Below are 19,798 nucleotides of genomic sequence, written 5' to 3'. Positions count from 1 at the left end.
TCATTCCCTAGTCTATATTGATACTGATATTGATACTGGGGATTGCTCTGACCCAGGTCCAGTACTTTGCACTTGTCCTTGGGGAACTTCATGAGATTTGCATGGGCCCACTGCTCAAGCCTGTCAAGGTCCCTCTGGATGCTACATAGCAAACCAACTGAATCACTCAGTTTGGTGTCATCTGGAATCTTGCTGAGGGTTCACTCAGTCCCACTGTGTGTTACGTTGATGAAGATATTAAACAGTATTGATCCCAGTATGAACCCCAGAGGGACACCATTAGTCACTGATCTCCATTTGGACATGGAGCCATTGACTGTAACTCTTGAGACGTGGCCATCCAGACAAATTCCTTATCCATCTAACAGTCCATTGATGAAACCCATATGTCTCCAATTTAGTGGCCAGAATGTTTTGGGGGACCATTTCAAAGGCCCTACAGAAAGCCAGGTAGATGACATCCATAACTCTTTCCTTTTCCACTGATGCAGTCACTCTATTGTAGAAGACCACTAGATTAGTCAGACATAATTTGCCTTTGGTGAAGTCATGTTGGCTGTGTCTCTAATCACCTCCTTGTTTTCCACGTTTTGACATATGCAGAATCATGGAAGGGGTAAGTTGGAAGGGACCACTGGAGGTTGACTAGTCCAACCTATCTGCTCAAGCAAGGGCCCTAGAATACATTATTTAGGATTGTATCCAGACAGTTCTTGAATATCTCCAGGGAAGGAGACTCCACAATCTCTCTGGGCAACCTGTTCCAATGCTCAGTCACCTGCACAGTAAAGTTCTTCCTAATGTTCAGTTGGAACTTCCCGTGTTCCAGTTTCTGCTTGTTGTTTCTCATCTTATTGCTCAGCACCACCAAGCAGAGCCTGGTCCCATCCTCTTGACATCCTCCCTTTAGATACTTATATACATTGGTAAGATCACCTCAGTCATCTCCTCTCCAAGCTGAACAGGCCCAGCTTCCTGAGCATTTACTCATAAGTGAGTTGCTCCAGTCCTCTAATCATCTTTATATCCCTCCACTGGACTTGGTAAAGGATCTCCATGTCTCTCTTGTACTGAGGAGCCCAGAACTGGACACAGCACTCCAGGTGAGGCCTAACCAGGGCTGAGTAGAGGGGCAGGATCACCTCCCTCCACCTGCTGGCAATGCTCTTCCCAATGCACCCCAAGATACCATTGGCCTTCTTGGCCACAAGGGCACTGCTGGTTCATGGGCAGCTTGTTGTCCACCAGGACCCCCAGGTCCTTCTCTGCAGAGCTGCTTTCCAGCAGGTCACCCCCAGCTTGTACTAGTGCCTGGGGTTATTCCTTACCAGGTGCAAGACTGTGCACTGGCCTTTGTTGAATTTCAGACAGTTCTTCTCTGCCCATGTCTCCAGTCTGTTGAGATCCTTCTGAATGCCAGCATAACACTCTGGAGTATCTGCCACTCCTCACAGTTTTGTATGGTCAGCAAACCTGCAGTGAAGGCACTCTATCCCTTCATCCAAGTTATTGATGAATAAGCTAAATAATACTGGACTCAATACTTTTCAGGATAATGTGTTTCATGATCTTACTAGGCTGGAGGTGAGGCTGACTGGTCCATTGTTTCCAGGGTCCCCCTTTTTACCTTTTTTTAAAATGGGTACAATATTTCCCTTTTTCCTGTCACCTGGGTCGTTTCCTGACTGCCATAACAAATATAATGCAGAATGACTTGGCAACTGTATCAGCCAATTCCCTCAGGACCCTGGCATGCATCTTGTTGGGTCCCATGGACTTGTGTGCACTCAAGTTCCTCTGGTGGTCATGAACTGATCTTCTCCTATGATAGGAGGGACTTCTTTCCTCCATTTACTGTCTTGAGGTTCGGGGCTTTAGATATGTGGGAAGAGAGATTTTCATTGAAATCTGAGGCAAAAAAAATTGTTGAGTACCTAAGCCTTTTCCATGTCAGTTGTCACCAGTTCTCCTGTGCTATTTATCAGGCTGGAGAAGAGAATACATTTTCTTTAATCTTTCTTTTCTGGCCAATGTACCTGTAGAAGTCCTTCTCATTGTTCTCATCCCTTGCCAAATTCAGTACCAGCTGTGCCTTAGCTTTCCTGATCCCATCCCTATGCATTCAGGCAGCATCCCTATATTTTTTCCATGTTTCCATGTCCCTGTTTCCACAGCCTGTGCATTTCCTTCTCGTACTTTAGGTTTGACCAGGAGGTCCTTACTAGGTCATTCTGGTTTCCTGCCTTCCTTGCCTGATCTCTTGCATGTGGGAATCGAGAGCTCTTGTGCTCTAAGAATAATGTCATTGAAGAGCTGCCGACTCTGTTCAGCTCCTTTATCCCTGAGGGCAGTTTCCCAGGGAGTCCCATCCACTGATTCCCTAAACAACTGAAATTTTGCTCTCTTAAAATTCAAAGTCCTGACTCTACTCTTCACCTGGCCCATATCCCTCAAGACTGTGAATTCCACCAGGGCAGGATTACTGCAGCAAGGGTTGCCACCAGTCTTGAGAACTCTAATTAGTTCTTGACATCTTTAATTAATTTAAGGCTCTTGATATATAGGGTTAAACTCATACAAGCAATAATCAATTGAAACCTAAACAATTCAGCTTAAAGTGTGAAATCAAACACATGCTGCTTTAAATTTACTAGAAGATTTAAATAAACCAGGTAAACTAGAGCAACACACCAGTTCAATTTTTCTTGTTTTTTACCTGGTAGATTTCACTTTTAATCCTAATTCTACCTGCACCATCATAATATTCTTTTTCATACTTGTATAGACAATTTAAGAGATCACAATAATATGTAGCCAAACCTACTTCTTACTGTAATATTCATCAAGTGTATTCAAATATTTTTAAATAATCTTGGATAATTTTCACATGAAGACAAATGAACCAGGCACAGGCTTTTTATAACCTCTGACACTTTTGCCATATCAAGATTTAGTTCTGTTTCATTGTTTACAATAACTTCATTTTGTTTTATTCACTGTCACTAATTAAAAAATTACATTTTTGTAACTAGCAAATTAGTCGTAACATTGATAAGATTTTAGCTCTTCCTGATAATTCTATTAATACATTGTAGCAATTTGAAATTATATCACATGTATCCTACTTGAACGATGAGTCTGGGTGGGTTACCGATGGTTAATGTCAGAGGACTAGCAGCTACAGCAAAGACAAATTAGAAAATTAACTCTCCTATAAATAATAGATTTTAAATCACCCTGCACTTTTTACTATATGTAAATATTTTAAGGATTGTTATGATAAAATTTGCATTGTAATACCAATGTTTCCTAATGTCAAAACTGTCAAAATGTGTATTTAGTTATTAAATTAAAAAATGTATTATGCTTGTCAGCCTGGAAGGAACTCTCACCTATTAGTTGTTTTTTCTAGCAAGCATTAGGGTTGATCTGCAATCACTGTTATTCATCAGTCATCACTATCCATAGGAACTATTGACTCAGAAATGTATCCTATTTCAGTCATGCTTGTGCGCATCAAAAGGTACATGGAAATAAAAACAAAGCCAATATGAATTAATTAATTAGTTCATACTTCTGAATTCATTAATGAATACTCCTGGTACTAAATACAGTGTGCTAAGCATTCTCCTGATGTAAAAGAAAGCATGGCACCTTTCTAAAATAAACCATTTGATAATGGAGTGGGAGAAAAAGAATAACAGCCACAAATAAGGAGGGCTAATAGTAATGTCAAATCCTGATAGTATAATTTTGGAAGAAGGATAGTTCTTTTAAGAGAAAAAAAAATATAAAAATGTGTAAGCTTCCATAGCCTTATTTTAAGCTGGAGTAGTTGTGATTTGGAAAATAGTTTGAAGTAAGATTTTATTTATTCAAACAGCCAACCTCTTTCTAGGTAAAGGATTTTTTTCCATTTTTCCTCACCCCTCTGGTAATTGGCAGAACAGTTTTTATAGCTGAATTCATCCTAAAACAGACAAACTGCTTCAGATGAAAAAATCAGAGATACATGGATCTTTACGTTATATTGGAAAATTAAATCACCTATTCTGACCTTTTAATTATACAGGCCTGACACTTTTATTCAAATCTTCTTCTGAACACAGTGACTTGTTTGGTGAAAAAGGCATTCAGTCTAGGCTTCCAAACACAAGAAGGTGAATAATCTGTTTAATCAGTCAAATGTTCAAGTACTATCACTATTAAAAATGTTGGTCAATTATGAATTAACTAGTGGGGTAGAAGTTTAGAGGATTTGGGGGGTCTTGTACTCTCATTAACTTCTGTCCCCCAAGACTCTGCCTCCTGATTTGTTCTGCTCCATATCTGTGAAGCATCATGACTTGTTTCTATCCCTTCCCAGGAAAAGAGAGAAGTTTTAGTGTTGCACAGTAGATAGAATTACATATGTCCTACTCTGCCCCTGGGACCCCCATACAGCCCCCACTGGATTTCCAGAAAATCCCCATGAGACTAAGGTCAGACACACCATTTACATTCTGGCCTCATATGCTTATATTGCTCATTTCTCTCTAGCTTTCAGGCATTATCTTTTGTTGTGTTAAAAATTTTTAATTGCATTTAAAAATTAAATTTTAAAAGCCCTGTAGCACCTAGTATTTTGTTTCTAGTTTTGCCTCTTAATGTATGTATTCAGTAGATCACATACCTATATCAGCATGCTATATTTAGTGTATTCATTACAAACAAATTGTTTCTGAAATAACTCTTTGTGGTAGGTTGGCCTAGCCACCAGGTGCCCACCAAGCCACTCTCAATTCCACTCCTCAACAGCCTGTTTTCCCTCTGACCATAACTGGTGAGTGATCTCTCTGTCTTTATTTCAACTCATAAGCTTTTTGTCATATTTTTTCCCCCTGTCTGGCTGAGGAGGAGTGTTAGAGCAGCTTGGTGGGCACCTGAAGGCCAGCCAAGGTCAACCTACCACACTTTCAAAGGCAAATCAGACTTGACTTGGTGAAATTATTTTAATTTATTGCCAATTAAGCAGAGCAGGATAATGAGAAATAAGAACAAATCTAAAAAAACCTTCCACCCACCCCTCCTTTCTTCCCAGGCTCATCTTCATTCCCAACTTTTCTACTTCCTCCCTCAGAGCAGCACAGGGGGACAGGGAATGGGGGTTGCCATCAGTTCATAACACTTTGTTTCTGCCTTTTCTTTCTCTTCGTGTTCTTGTCCTGCTCTAGCATAGGGTCCCCCCCACAGGAGACAGTCCTTCATGAACTTCTCTAATGTGAGCATTCCCACTGGCTGCAGTTCTTCACAAACTGCTCCAGAGTGTTTTGTTTTTTTTTTTTTTTCCCATGGGGTGAAGTCCCTAAGGAATGGACTGCTCTAGCATGGGTCCCCCACAGGGTCACAAGTCCTGCCAACAAACCTGCTCCAGCATGGACTCCTCTCCACAGGCCACCATTCCTGCCAGGAGCTTCTTTTAGGGCACATTTACCTTGTCTGTTGTGGGGTCCTCCACAGGCTGCAGGTGGATATCTGCTCCACTGTTAACCTTCATGGGCTGCAGGGAAATCTCTGTTCAGATGCCTGGAGCACTTGCTCCCTGTGGCAGCAGCTCTGAGGACTCAGAGAGCAACACATAACTTTCCCAGGCCTTTCTGGGGAAGGCTGTGAGAAGATCAGAGAAAAAAAAATGAGAATTCTTATCTTAGCTTGCTGCACCTGTTATTGTGAACCTGTAGAAATGGTGATGATGTTATGATTGGAGGACCAATTAAGTCTAGGTGTATCGTAACTGTCTATAAAAGCAATAAGTTTCTTAATAATAATATATATAATAAAAAGAGATTAATCAGCCTTCTGTAAATCATGGCATCAATACTAATTATTACCCAGCTGGGGGCTCGTTACAGCAACAGCTCCCCTCTTCCTTTACCAATCTTAGTGGCTGCATAATTTTATTTGTCACATATTCTCATTTCTAGCTGTCATTGTGAAGTTTTTTTTATCCTTTCTTAAATATGTTTGCACAGAGGCTCTAGCAACATCACTGGCCCAGATTTGGCTAGTGGCAGTTTGGTCTTGGAGCTGGCTGGAACTGTCTCTGTCATGAGAACAGCTTCTAGCATCTTCTCTCAGAAGCCATCCCTGAACTGCCAGGTCTACCAAAACCTTGCCACATAAACCTAATACACTCGTATGGAAAACTATTCTCATCATTAAAAAATTGGTCAAAGGAACACAGTGATATTTTGTTTCTGAGGTATTCAAAATTTGATATTGGAGATGCCTCTGAATCCCTGAAGTGAATTTCTGTCTGTTCTTTTTCTTTTCTTCTGTAAAAATGTATAAAGTAGGTCAAATATGACTAGCCACTGCTATCATTATAGTTCAAATCTTAGTGGCATGGTGTTAGCACTTTTCTAGAGTAGTGGATTTCTATGTGTCTGTTGTGGTTTAACCCCAGCCAGCAACCAAGTCCCACACAGCCACTTGCTTACTCCCCCATCAGCAGGATCAGAGAGAGAATCGGAAGGGTAAAAGCTGGAGAACTCATGGGCTAAGATAAAGAAAGACAGTTTAATAGGGAAAAGAAAAGCCTCACACACAAACAAAGTAAAACAAGGAATTAATTCACCGCTTCCCATAGGCAGGCAGGTGTTCAGCCATCTCTAGGAGAGCAGGGCCCTATCATGCATAACAGTGACTTGGGAAGACAAACGCCATCACTCCAAATATCTCCCTCCCCCTTCCTCCTTCTTACCCCCACTTTATATACTGAGCATGATGTCATGTGGTCTGGAATATCCCTTTGGTCAGTTTGCCTCACCTGTCATGGCTGTGTCTCCTCCCAACTTCCCATGCACCCCCAGCCTCCTTGACAGCTTGGCAGTATGAAAAGCAGAAAAAGCCTTGGTTCTGTGTAGGCCCTGTTCAGCAATAACAAAACCATCTATATATTATCAACCTTGTGTTCAGCTGTTGGGGTTTGACACTGGTTAAAACGCCAGGCACCCACAAGAATCATAATGAAGGGCTCATGAGTTGAGATAAGGACTGGGACAAAACAGCCTGAGGGCAAAACAGGCTCAAACAAAGGCATAAAATAAATATATTATTAACAGAGTCAAAGGAGAATAATGAGGAGTAAAATTAGCTCTTAAAATACCTTCCCCCCCTGCCCCCTGCCCCTCCCTCCTTCCCACCGACAGCACAGGGAGATGATGTGGGCGTGTTTGGTCAGTTCATCACTCGAGATCTTTCTTCAGTTCATTTAGGGAGAGGAGTCTCTCTCTTTTGCTATGCTGTGGGGTCTTTCCTATGGGACACAGTTCTCAATGAACTTCTCTAGCATGGTTCTAATTTCACAAATAGCAGTCCCACCCAAGCTGCTGTAACATGAGTCCTTTCCACAGGCAAAACAGTCTTCCCAAATCTGCCATTGCATGGGTCACTAGTCCATGGGGTGTAGTCTTTTAAGTATAAGCTGCTCTAGTGTGGAAGCAAGGGCCCTCTTTCTCTATCTCTGTCTCTGGAAGCAAGAGCCCTGTCTCTCTGTTTGGGTCTCCCACTGGATTACAGCTTTTTTAGCATCAACCCGCTCCAGCGTGAGCACCTTTTCCCACAGGCTGCAAGCAGATCTCTGCATCCCCCCATGGACTTAATAGATTACAGGAAGACTGTTTTATTATAGTCCTCAACATGGCTTGCAGAGAAATCTCGATTCTGATGCTTGGAGCATCTCCTCCCCCTCTTTCTTTCCACTGACCTTGGTGCCATCATGCTGTCTTTTTCCACTTCTTCACTTCCTCCTCTTTCTCCGACTAGGAGGAAAAAACTGCTGCTTGTAAGTACCATAGCCAACAAATTCCACCAGTTCAAAGATTTCTTCAGGATCTCGCAGCACTGAGAATTTGATTTTGTCTAGATTCTGGGTTGGGGAATCGCTCGCCATGTTTCCACTGCTGGCCACGCAGCCTGGCTGCCAACGTGCAGGTGGTGCCGGTACCATTCAATGCCTCTCTTCATGTGGGGTGCTGAAAAGGAGAAGCCTCCACCACCAGGATTGCCCCCAGTGGCAATGCCTTGCCACCCCTTGGATAAAGCTGTGCCTGCACTGTTTCAAATTTTCTTCTTAAATACATCATCACAGAGGCGTTACCAACCTCTCTAATATGCCAGCAGCATGTTCATCTTCAGACCCATCAGAGATTGGCTCTGTTTGGTATGGTGGACGCTTCTAGCAGCTTCTCACAGAAGCCAGTTCTATGGCTCCCCCCAATCCACTACCAAAAAACAGGTTGTGCTAAACCAGCACATCAGCACAAATCCAAAACACAGCCCTGTATCAGCCACTGGGAAGAAAATTACCATACCTCAGGCAAAACCAGCACAGTGTCTAATTAAATAGATAGTTTGTTCAAAAAGTGCCAATTTCTTGCAAATTCTGTCTTGTCATATTTTTTCTGAATTTAAAAAAAAAATTTAAACTTTCTGCTTTGTTTCTCAATCCTGATTTCCTGATGGAACTAACTCTTGTGGAAGCATACAGCTCTTGCTATATGCTTTTTAGCTCAGTTGGAGTGTGCCTGTTTTAGAAATCGTATGTAAGCTTGTCAAGGTTTTGGGGAGATTTTTAAGTCTGTACCATAACTGGCAGATCAACTTAGGGCAGCTTAGGGGTTTAGAATCTCAAGTGCATGAGAAAGGTGAGGTATACAGACTACCTTTTGATTCATATAAAGGGATTGTATTGAAGAGAAAGAGTGGAATTGATAATTTGACCAGCCATTTGAAACATTTAATAAGGAAATAAAAATGGACACTTAATTGTCTTTTGAGAACTTAGGGAGAAAGGAGTCATCTGGTATAAACACCAAACATTTTTAATTTTTACCAAGTCATGGATGCTATGTATGCTTCTGCTCCATATGTTGGCCCCATATGTTGTTTTCTGATCATAAGACATATTTATATTCGTCAGTCAATAAGCATACCCTGTGCACATGCAGAATACTGAAGATAAATGTGATGTTTATTTTATGAAATTTAATGGATCTGAAATACCCTCACATCAACATCAGAAAACAAACAAAATAATTAATACCCATTTCAATTTCTCCCATCTGTCTTATCTGATTAGGGACAGAAAAGAAGTCCTCAGACTAATTAAACATTTCAGCTGGGAATAGTGTGAATTTTGGAAGCCATTATTTTCTTGAACTTTTCCATCTTCCCCTTAATTATTATATTAGTTACAGTATTCTGTTTTGGAAGGTAAACAGAAATAAAACAAGTGATACAGTAGCAAAGACAACAACTGTGTCTGTCTGTTTGGGGATTACCATAAATTTCAGTATTTTCATTATTTGACTACTGTTCTTACTGAAGGGGACAACACTGTTGCAGTAATTCATTATTTTCTCTCTTGTTCTCCTTTGAATATGATCTACCTCCTGCTATTTGTGTGTCTAGTCCAATATAAACACTTCTAAAGCTTTTCCGTGTTCTTTTAAAGTTGGCATGTATAAAATATCAGATATATTTCGTGATCTTTTTGTGTGTATGTACAAAACTTTTTTTCACAAAAATTTAAAACAATTGGGTTTTTTTCTTCTGTCTTTCAATTACTTTTTCATTCTTTGAGCAAAATCCAATATAACCTAGTAAAAGCTCTATGACAGTTGCTTAGTCTATGAGAACTTTCAAGAGAATCACATTTTTCTGGGTGTTGGACCTGTGAGTTCTCTTTAGATGGTCACTGATGCTTCATTTTCAAGTCTTTGCATCTAGGCAAGTTTGTCTGCCCAAATCAAGGCTCTGGCATGAGAACCTCTTCAGAGGACAGTAGCATTTGTATGAATGCACTGTTTTGAAATATAAGTGGAAAGTGATTTGCAGAAAAAAAGCTAACTCCACAACTTGCAAAAGTTGTAAAGCTGGTATGTTTATTACAGTGCCAGACGCATGTGGGGATCGTTCCCCCCAAAGGACATGTATGCCCCTGAGAATTTCCAAACCTTTTTTACCCCCCTTACTTGTACATATGCATAGAGTTTCACAATAGGTTAATGCATATTCATTTTACTGGTTTCGAGTTACAACTTGCATCTAGTTTTTATCAGTCCTTGTACAGAGAGAACTCTCTGGTCACCCTCTCCGTCTCTTGCAGCCTCAGCTTTAGCTCTCGTCTTTGTTTCAAAGTTCAAGGGCCCCCCTCCCCTTATCTTCCTTTTAGCTTGGAAGTTCGCATTCTTTTTCCTTGGCTGAGGCAGTTTTGCGAGCACAGGCTTTTTGTGAGAACAGGCCGTATTGAGCACAGCAGAGTTAACAGACTAAACAAGTTAAAACAGCATATTTCATCTATGCAAGCAAGCTACAGACTAAATAATTCAAAACGGCACATTTCACCTAAATCCGAAATGGATTTCTACCCAGTTAAATTTCCACTCAGTTTCAAAAGGATGCTGGAGTTCTCATTCATTGATCATATAACACTTTAATATAGTGATGTGCATAGACCTTTTTTAGGATTGTCAATGAGAAAGTAAGAATTGTTACCAGGAAAAGTTATAACAGCAAATACAGTTATTACTAGTATTCAAGACTTCATTAGCTGTGCTGAATTTAATTTTTTTAATACATATTTGATGAATTGATAATTTCTTCACAACTTCTTTTGTATTTCACTTTGCTTAAAGACTAAAATTGCAACATTTTTGAAACAGATAAATTTAAAATTTGCTAAATATACAGCAGATAAAAATTAAAGGGAGCAGATGAAGTTAAAAATAGGTGCCTGTGTAGAGACATGGACTTCTTTTGGGCATGAGGCAGGAGATGTCTTAAACTTTAAGATATGAAAAGTAGTCTGTTTTACTGTCAGTGAAGAGGGGTTTAGAAAGGCAAACAAATATAGATAATGAATTAGAGGATGTCCATGTTAATTTCAGTAACTTGGAGCTCAAATTTCTGAGGATTTTTTTCCTTATGTCCTGACCTCCTCAGAACAACTTAAGTATTTTGTGTCAAATACTTGAATCATGAAGAAAATAATTTTTCCTTGCCATTGACTTTTAGGAAGTTTTTCAATGCAAATTGGGGATTTTTAAGTGTTTTTCTATGTATATACTAGAGAGGCATCTGAGATGTTAATGTATATGTTCATCTGATAAAATGTTAATGGACAAAAAGACTTTAAAAATAACAGTTAATAAGATTACATAAAGGCTGAACATTGTAGGATTTAGTTGACATATAATAATCACAGTTTTGAATTTATTATCCACAGAAATGTTCTACCCTTCTCAACCATTAATGACTATGGCAGATATTAAATTAGCATTTTAGAAGGCAATCTGAGTGAACTGACATAGAAGTCTAAAATCACAATTCCCATTATTATCATGCTGTAATTTCCCCACCCATGTTTATATTAACATGTACACTCATGATTACATGTATTAGTAATTAGTAATGCAGATTTGTTTAACATGCTTTGGTTGGGGCTGCTGTGGGAAAGATAACTTTTTTCAGTTATCAGTCAAAACATTTTATTAAATGACTTTTCATATAGAAATAGTTTTTCAGTGAGAAGAAATGTATGACTGATCACACATTCAAACTGATGGGGGTGTGATTTTTTTGTCAATTAGCATTCCAGTTGTTAAATAGGCCTGTAAATTCTGATTGATTGTCCTTAGAAATGTAAGGAATGTAATTAATTAACCTTGATATGTGCATAATATAATTTCAACGATATGTGCATAATTTCAAATGTTCAACTTATTTTTGTATTTTTTTCCAAAATGTCAAGGCTACAATTAAAAAGAAAACCCCACTATTTGGGATAACCACTATTTAATTTGGGATATATGATTAAAAATACTTGCCATTAAAGTTTCTGTTACTTCCCCAACATGCAGGGGACTGTTTCACATAGAACATTTTGAAAGCCTGAGGACTCAAGCCTCTCAGAAGCTTGGGATTTTTAAAAATAAAATAAATTTGAATGAATTTGAATGAGAGGGAACCCAGAAGTAGCTGAAAGTTTTCAAAATGAGCCAGACAAATGATTCGTTGTCTAGAAAATCTGCCTTCAAGGTAAGCCATTAACTACATGTTAGAGAAGGTTAAGAGCTGCTTTGTCTATGGTTAGGTCCCTGCATGGGAAAAAGTTACCTGATGGTAAAGAGATATTTCAGTAGCACGTTGTCCTGGTTTAAAAGACAGATGTCTGCCAATGAAGGCAGGAAGCCCCCATGGAATGGAAAGATGACCCTCTCCCTCTAAATTATTATGACTTTGAACTTACAGGGCTTCCAGGCAAAGATATGGGAAAAGGAATAACAGTTCTTTACTAGACTATATATATATATATATATATATATATAAACAAGACAAAACAAACAACAGCAAGAAAAAAAAGAAAACCCAATGACAGCCTTTTCCCATCTGTTAAGCAAGTTTCCCTCTGGTGTAGTTATGACTCCAACCAAGCAGGGGGGCTGTTGGCTCATGTCAAGGCAGAGAGGCTACAGCGACTCCCCTGTGGCTTCAGAGGGTAGCCAATGCAAGCCCTGAGCCTCCCCAGGAGGTAATGGCAGCCTCAGAGAGAGAGAGAAGGTGTGTGGGAGGGAGAGAGTATGGTTTTCCCCAGGTTCTCACATGCACGAAATGGTATCCTGGTGATGGCAGCAGCCGAGGTTCCAGTTAAATCAGCAGCTCTGGAGAAAGGGAGGGAGGAGTTGTGTGTGAGGGGGGTCCGGTTTCCCCTGAAGCACCCACGCACATAGGCATGGGTCTTCCCAGCAATGGCGAGTCCTGAAAAGTCCCCATCAACTGGCAGCTACTGCAAGCAGCGAGCTCACCCATGGGGGGGGGCAAGAATTCCCCAGCAGCAAGGGTCCAGCACCAAAAACCACCTACACTGACTTGATCTCAGCCCAGCCAGCTGGCTCCCCCCTCAGCAAGCCAGTGCCCAATTCCTGATTCCGGCCCTCCCTCCCCAGAAGCTTTCACTGAAATGCAACAGTCGTTGGCCAGTTCTTTTGTACCTTAATTGCCCATCATTCATTCTCCCCTTTCCTCTCAGCGTCCCCCTTTTCAGGTAACAAATGGGAGAAAATTCACAGAAAAAACCAAACCCACAATACAGGTAAAGCTTAAAAGGCAACTCATCAAAATTTAGACAAGGAATACTGCACAAAATGTTTAATAATGAAAATAATTACTGTTATAAATGATCAACAAGAAAGCCAAATTAATAAATGCGAAAGATTTTTTTTTTCATTACCAAAATACGGTCCTCAAAAACCACAGTCAAAGAGACAGTGTTGAGCCCGGGATTGGCACTGGGTGAACCTGGATCCAACCTCTATCGCATCGGATATCCCTCTGTTCACCCATGCCGTCTCCAGTGGGGCTGTTTTATACAGTTTTTTATGCCTGAGGCAGAGGTGCCCCAATTTCTTTTGTAACCCTGCATATGTATGAAGTTTTCTTTCACTGTGCAGGGTTGGACAATTGCTGTTTCCTGGGCAGTGGCGGGCACTGATCATGTCAGGGGAAGTCGTGTATTCAGATGTATGTTTCTCCATGACTTCGGTTATCTTGATTGATGATATCTATCAAGTGCTGATCGTCCTTGGGTGTTCCCTGATGGTTCTGGAGGAAACCCATCTCTGTGCCCCCCAAGTTGTTTTATTAGTTAATGAGGCATTGTTCTCCTGCTGCCACCAGGAGTTTCGGAATTCCAGTGTAGTAATCTGTCTCCAGGTTGGTTTTGGTCAGAGGCTCATTGGATGTTAAATTCATTTTACAAATTTTATGTTATACATTTCCCCTTAAGCATGAATTATTTTACATTATATATTACAATTACTTTTGGAACAAGTTACTCTAGAATAGGAAGAATACTTATAATTTCAAATATAGATGAAAAGTCTTTCTGGAAGACCTGCTCTAGTTCAGTAATACTTCATGAGATTAATGAAAGGTGAATTAAGGGTGAATTTTAGAGGCAATGAACACTTCTTGACCTACATTATTTAAAAAAATAAGACAAGCTGATCATAGTAATCATTAAGATCTCTGGCTTTAAAATCTATGTATCTGTGGCCATGGGTATGCTGGCAACACCAAGATGAGTGGTGCAGTTGACACACCTGAAAGATGGGATGCCATCCAGACGGACCTGGACAAGCTTAAATTCTGGGCCCATGAGAACCTCTTAAGTTTTAACAAGGCCAAGTGCAAGGTGCTGGTCAGGGGAATGAACTGATCGAGAACAGCCCTGCTGAGAAGGACTTGGAGGTGCTGGTGGATGAGAGACTGGACATGAGCTCAGCTCGCAATGTGTGCTTGCAGCCCAGAAAGCCGATGGTACCCTGGGGTTCAACAGAAGCAGCATGGTCAGCAGGGTAAGGGAGGTGATTCTGCCCCTTTACTTCACTCTGGTGAGACTCGCCCTTGAGGCCACCAAGATTGATCTGAGGGCTGAAGGACCTCTCCTCTGAAGAAAGGCTGAGAGAGGTGGGGGTTGTTCAGCCTGGAGAAGAGAAGGCTTTGGGGAGATCTTATTGTGGCCTTCCAGTACCTGAAGGGAGCCAAAGGGAAAGCCTGAGAAGGACATTTTACAAGAGCATGTAGTGACAGGATAAGGGGGAATGACTTCAGACTGAGAGTAGGTTTAGATTAGATATTAGGAAGAATTCTTTACTGTGAGAGTGGTGAGGCCCTGGCACAGGTTTCCCAGAGAAGTTGTGGCTATTCCATCCCTGGAAGCATTCAAGGCCAGGTTGGATGGGGGTCTCAGCAACCTTGTCTAATGGAATGTGTCCCTGCTCATGGTGGAGGGGTTGGAACTGGATGATTCTTAAGGTCCCTTCCAACCTAAACCATTCTATGATTCTATGAATATATATATCTTCATAATTTATGATTTTAAAAAATTGGTTCTTTGAACAGGTCACAAAAACTTGTCTCAGTGAAGTGAGAGGGTAGTGTAATAGGTGGAACGAGCAGCAGGAGGCAGGACCTCAGCCCTGTAGTACTGCTGTAGAAAAGGTATTGTCAGAGTGGAGTGAGATTCAGAATTATAATTTAAATTTTGCATGATGTTATAATATCATGTTAAAATGGGAGAGTCTATGGTTGCACTATATAGTGAGTTGATCTTAGTATGATGAAACCTTAAACTTCTAATTTTTAATATACAGCATCCTTTTAAATTTGACCTTTTCTGTCTGATTGAATAGTTTGACTTAATAGTATTTTCTACTGATGCAAGAAAAAAAATCTGCGTTCAAACATTATTTTTGCAATATTTCTTGCATACTCATCAGATCTAGTATGCTTTTATCAAGACATATTTCTAATAGTAAATAGTTGTAAGAAAGACTTCCTTTTTCATTGAGAGTTCCGACAGTAAGAATACTATTTGATTCGTTTATAAAAAGGGGAAACCACATTTTATTTATGCACTAAGTGAAATATAATCTAAAATATTTTTCAGTTTTGTGCTGTATATTGAGTGAACTCAATAATGCAATTTACCAGTATAAACTCTTTGGATAATAGTGTAATAATTAAAGAAGTGTAGGGAAGATTTATTTTAAAACTGTCAACAGTGGATATAAGTGGTTTTAAATGTACAGATACTGTTCCATTGCTTTTCTGTCTTTTCCATTTAATGTGGGTCATTATGTGCCTTCTTTTACTGTACATCCCATTGTCTCAATGACTTTCAATGTTTTTGCTATTTTAGCTCTGCATCTAAACTACAGTTAGATTGTAATTTTATTTTTATTGTTGTCATTGAATTAATAAGAGGCATTAATATGGAAGGGAAGAATAGGAATGGTTATGGTTGTCTTTACTCATTTGTATTAGGAGTAATGCTACTGTATAATTAGTGGCTTATAATACTTTTTCCTTTAAAAGTATTATTTTGAACCCATCTGATTTTTTATTTTCTTTTAAGGATGGATCTTGCTGTCTGTGTAAGCCTCCAATTTTTGTTTACTTTGAGAGCTCTGGATATTCAAAGAATGCTCTAACAGGCTGTAGGGGGTGATATCCTGTACAATGAAGCTAATGGCAGAAAACCCACTGAATGACTGAGATTTTACTCTATGGTTGCAGAGAGCAGAAATTTTGCTTCTTATTCACACTCAAAGTGTGCACAGTTCTTTCTCAAATACTTAGAGGAAGAAACACAGGCATTTCTAAGGATTTTATTCTGGGGTTTTTTAATTTCTAAGGATTTTATTCTGGGGTTTTTTTCTATTCAAAACACTGATTGTTCGGTAATTTTTACTGTTTGCAATGTAGCTTACTAGTAAATCTACTTCTCTTATTTCATGAGTAGGAAGGAAGGTAAATTGGACTTTGAAAGTGGGATCCTGCAGTATATATGCAAGCAAAATGCCACTCTGACATCACTAGGAGGTTTGCCTTCATGAGGACTTAAGGATGAGGCCTTAAAGTAGAAAATATCCCTTAGCTCTGACCCAACTAGATATTTCTGTAAAACTTAAGGGAACCTATCAGAATTTTTCTGATTAGTCTTTTATACTGTCTTGAGTCATTTTCTAATGACATCTATTATCAGATTGAGATGGCGATTGAGACACTTCAAAAATCTGATGGTCTTTCTACTCACAGAAGCTCTCTTCTCAACAGCCATGTAAGTTGTCTCTTCTTTCATGAAAGCTAATCTCTATCTTGTTCTGCATGCTTAGCCTGCCTCTAAATGTTTGTTTTAATTTATTGCTATATTTACTTGTAATCTTTCCATTTTAGTTGCTTGTAATCTACATCTTATGTCACTATATTTTGTCAGGCAAAGTGTCATGACACACTGTAGAGTGCATTTCTTTTCTAGGTTCTGTATTGTGTTAACGCAACTTAACAGATTTGTCTATTTTGCAGGTCCCAATGTAAATGTAAAAATAATAACCAAATAAACCTTAGGTAGTCTGTGTTTGACATTCAAAAATAATTTTCTATAATTTATGTACTTGATATAATAATTCAAGAGCAGGTAAAGGGGGAAAGAAGTATTGCACACAGTTTGGATAAAAATATACTTTAGATTTCTTTTCAAATATTTCTATTATTCTGAATAAGTTTAGTATAACAATTCTGTAGATCCATCTCATGAGATTTAAAAATTAAAACAATCTGTTAGTGTCTAATATGTTTGCTTCTTCTGCCTTTTGCTTTGTTCTGTCTTTACAAATCCTGTAGTTAGCAATTTTCCATAATAAAAGGGTGAAGATGTTCGCATAAGAAGATGGTTGCAAATATAGTAGCAAAGCCATTAAATATAACTTTTAGGTAAAGGAGTAAGGCTCAAAATTTAATTTTCAGTTTGTTTTTAAATAGTGCTAGTCTTTCTTGAAATGTTGTGTAAACAAAATGGTTTTTCTTTAGCTAGTATAAATAGTTTTGTATTTTTAATTGCTGCTAAATTGCTATACATACTGCATCCTTTTTGCTTCTCAGCCTTACTAACAAACATTAACCTACATATTTTTTCAGATTCTTGTATTTCTTTACCACAGAAAATATTGATTGTAATATGAATGTATGAGTATATTGGGTAGTCTATACACTTATTTTGATTTGTTGACATTTCCCCCCCCAAGAATGTGGTAATATGGAGATGAATACCAAAAATATTTTGTAAAAGTTTATCATCATGGTAGAAAAAGACAGCCAGTACAATTTCTTGGAAGAGAATTTAGTTTTCTTAGAAAATGCTAAAATTTGGTAAAGGAAATTGAATTCTGTAAAGTGTGAAGAAAGAGATTTAGATCATGTTAAGACAACCTAGAAACATGCAAGGACAAATAATGCCTAACTAATCTAGTGGCTTTGCACAATGGAGCAACTGATTTGGTGGACAAAGGGAGAGATATGGATGTCACCTATCTAGACATCTGCAAGGCCTTCAATATCGCCCCCTACACCATTCCTGCTGCTAAATTTGAGAGAGATAGGTTTGATGTGTAGACTCTTAGATGGATAAGAAACTGGCTGGATGGCTGCATCCAAAGCATTACAGCAAACAGCTCAATGTCCAAACAAGGATCAGTAATGAGTTGTATCCCTCAAGGGACTGTACTAGGACCATTGCCATTTAATAACTTCATCAACAGCTTAGATAGTGGGATAGAGTGGGTCTAAGTAGGGCCACTAAAATGATCAGAGGGCTGGAACACCTCTCCTATGAAGAAAGGCAGAGAGAGTTGAGGTTTTTCAGCCTGGAGAAGGCTCCATGGAGACCTTATTGCAGCCTTTCTGTACTTGAAGGGGGCTTATGAGAAAGATGGAGAGAGACTTTTTACCAGGGCCTGTAGTGACAGCAAAAAGAGCAATGGTTTTAAACTAGAAGAGAATAGATTTAAACTGAACATAAGGAAGGAAGTTCTTTACAATGAGGATGGTGAGACATTGAAACAATCAGGTTGCACAGAGAAGTTATGGCTGCCCCGTCCCTGGAAGTGTTCATGGTCAGGTTGGATGGGCCTCTGTGCAACCTGATCCAGTTGAAAATGCCCCTAATCACTGAAGGGGAATTGGACTTGACAACCTTTAAAGGTCCCTTCCAACCCAAACTATTCTATGATTTTATAAAAATATGTTTCCAATAAGGAGATTTGCATCTGTCTGTTATGGTAGTCTTATTCTGATGTTTCTTAAATATTCTGAGGTATTTTCAAAATTACTGAAAGACAAATAGAGGATCTATTGTGGATTCTGTGGGAAAAAAAGACCTCCAGGTGTCTTGGTGTAATAAATGTTCTTTCCTAGCCTCAGTCATTTTGGAAGAAATTAATGAAGCCCAGATTAAATACTGGATATTTTCCCTTTCTTAGAAACTTTTATTGAGTTGCAACTCAAATAAGGACAGTAAATATGGTTTTAGTCCTATCTTCTTCCTTAAGCTGGCATTTTGTTGCCTTAATTAATACCTTGTGGAATCATCTGATTCCTTCCCCCTCAGGGAAATCCTCAGAGCCCTCCCTTGGAGAGACTTACCATAGAGTCTTTCCCTACCTGGGCAGACAGAAAGGTCTTCCTCATGGACTCTTGCTTAACAGTGATCCATCCCAGTTCCTTTCCCCATATGTCCCAATCTCCCCTGGTTTCTCCTTTCCCTGTTTCCTCATTGGTTGTGGCATCCCTGGTGGCCGGCCCCATCTTCCCTAAAAGCCAATCACCTTTGCCCTGCCCATTGTACCGCCCCCATGCCCTCCCCTACTTAAACCTTCTGCATAGCACATGGCTCATTTTTTGTCTCTGGTTTCCCTTTGGTATGCTGAAATAAACCTCACCAGAACTGACCATATAAAAGGCCCTTCTGCCTCTCTTCGCTGAGCTTGTCGTGGTGTGTGTGTACTTAACTGCTTTGCCTGAATGCTTACCCAAGCGGCTTTTCCACAGGAGATGCTTACTGGGGAATATAGGTAGCAGCAACCACTATATAAACCCCATGCTGCTACAATATCTGTTTATTTTAATGGTTTAAAAAAAATTACTTTATTTTATTTTCTTTCCTGATTTCTTTCTGTATGTGATTGAGTTGACTAATTTTTAATCTAATGATTTTTAAATACCGGAGTTCCATTGAAGTTGTAGTCAATTTACCCGTTCTGCATAAACCATTTCATACCATTCTAATGTTGTTAATATTATAAATCAACAAGTCAAAGTGTAAACATTTCAATTTTAGAATTAGATTTCTATAAATACAAAAATGTATTTAAGGCTGTTTGAAATAATGTTTTCATGTCTGCAGATTATTTACTTT

The 19,798-nt window shown here is 39.3% G+C and overlaps 1 protein-coding gene across 1 annotated transcript in view; it reads left to right on the top strand.

The window, feature by feature from the left end:
- The window catches only part of LOC136568518 (transcription factor RFX3-like), a 212,079-nt gene that overhangs the window by 103,837 nt on the left and 88,444 nt on the right, over positions 1-19,798 (top strand). Inside the window, exon 5 of the mRNA XM_066568526.1 lies at positions 16,592-16,666. Within this exon, the coding sequence (XP_066424623.1) occupies positions 16,592-16,666 (75 nt within the window). The remainder of the gene's footprint in view (positions 1-16,591; positions 16,667-19,798) is intronic.

Source organism: Molothrus aeneus, chromosome W (genome assembly GCF_037042795.1).
Source record: "Molothrus aeneus isolate 106 chromosome W, BPBGC_Maene_1.0, whole genome shotgun sequence".
NCBI lineage: Eukaryota > Metazoa > Chordata > Aves > Passeriformes > Icteridae > Molothrus > Molothrus aeneus.
This window is presented reverse-complemented; position numbering and strand designations above follow the sequence as displayed.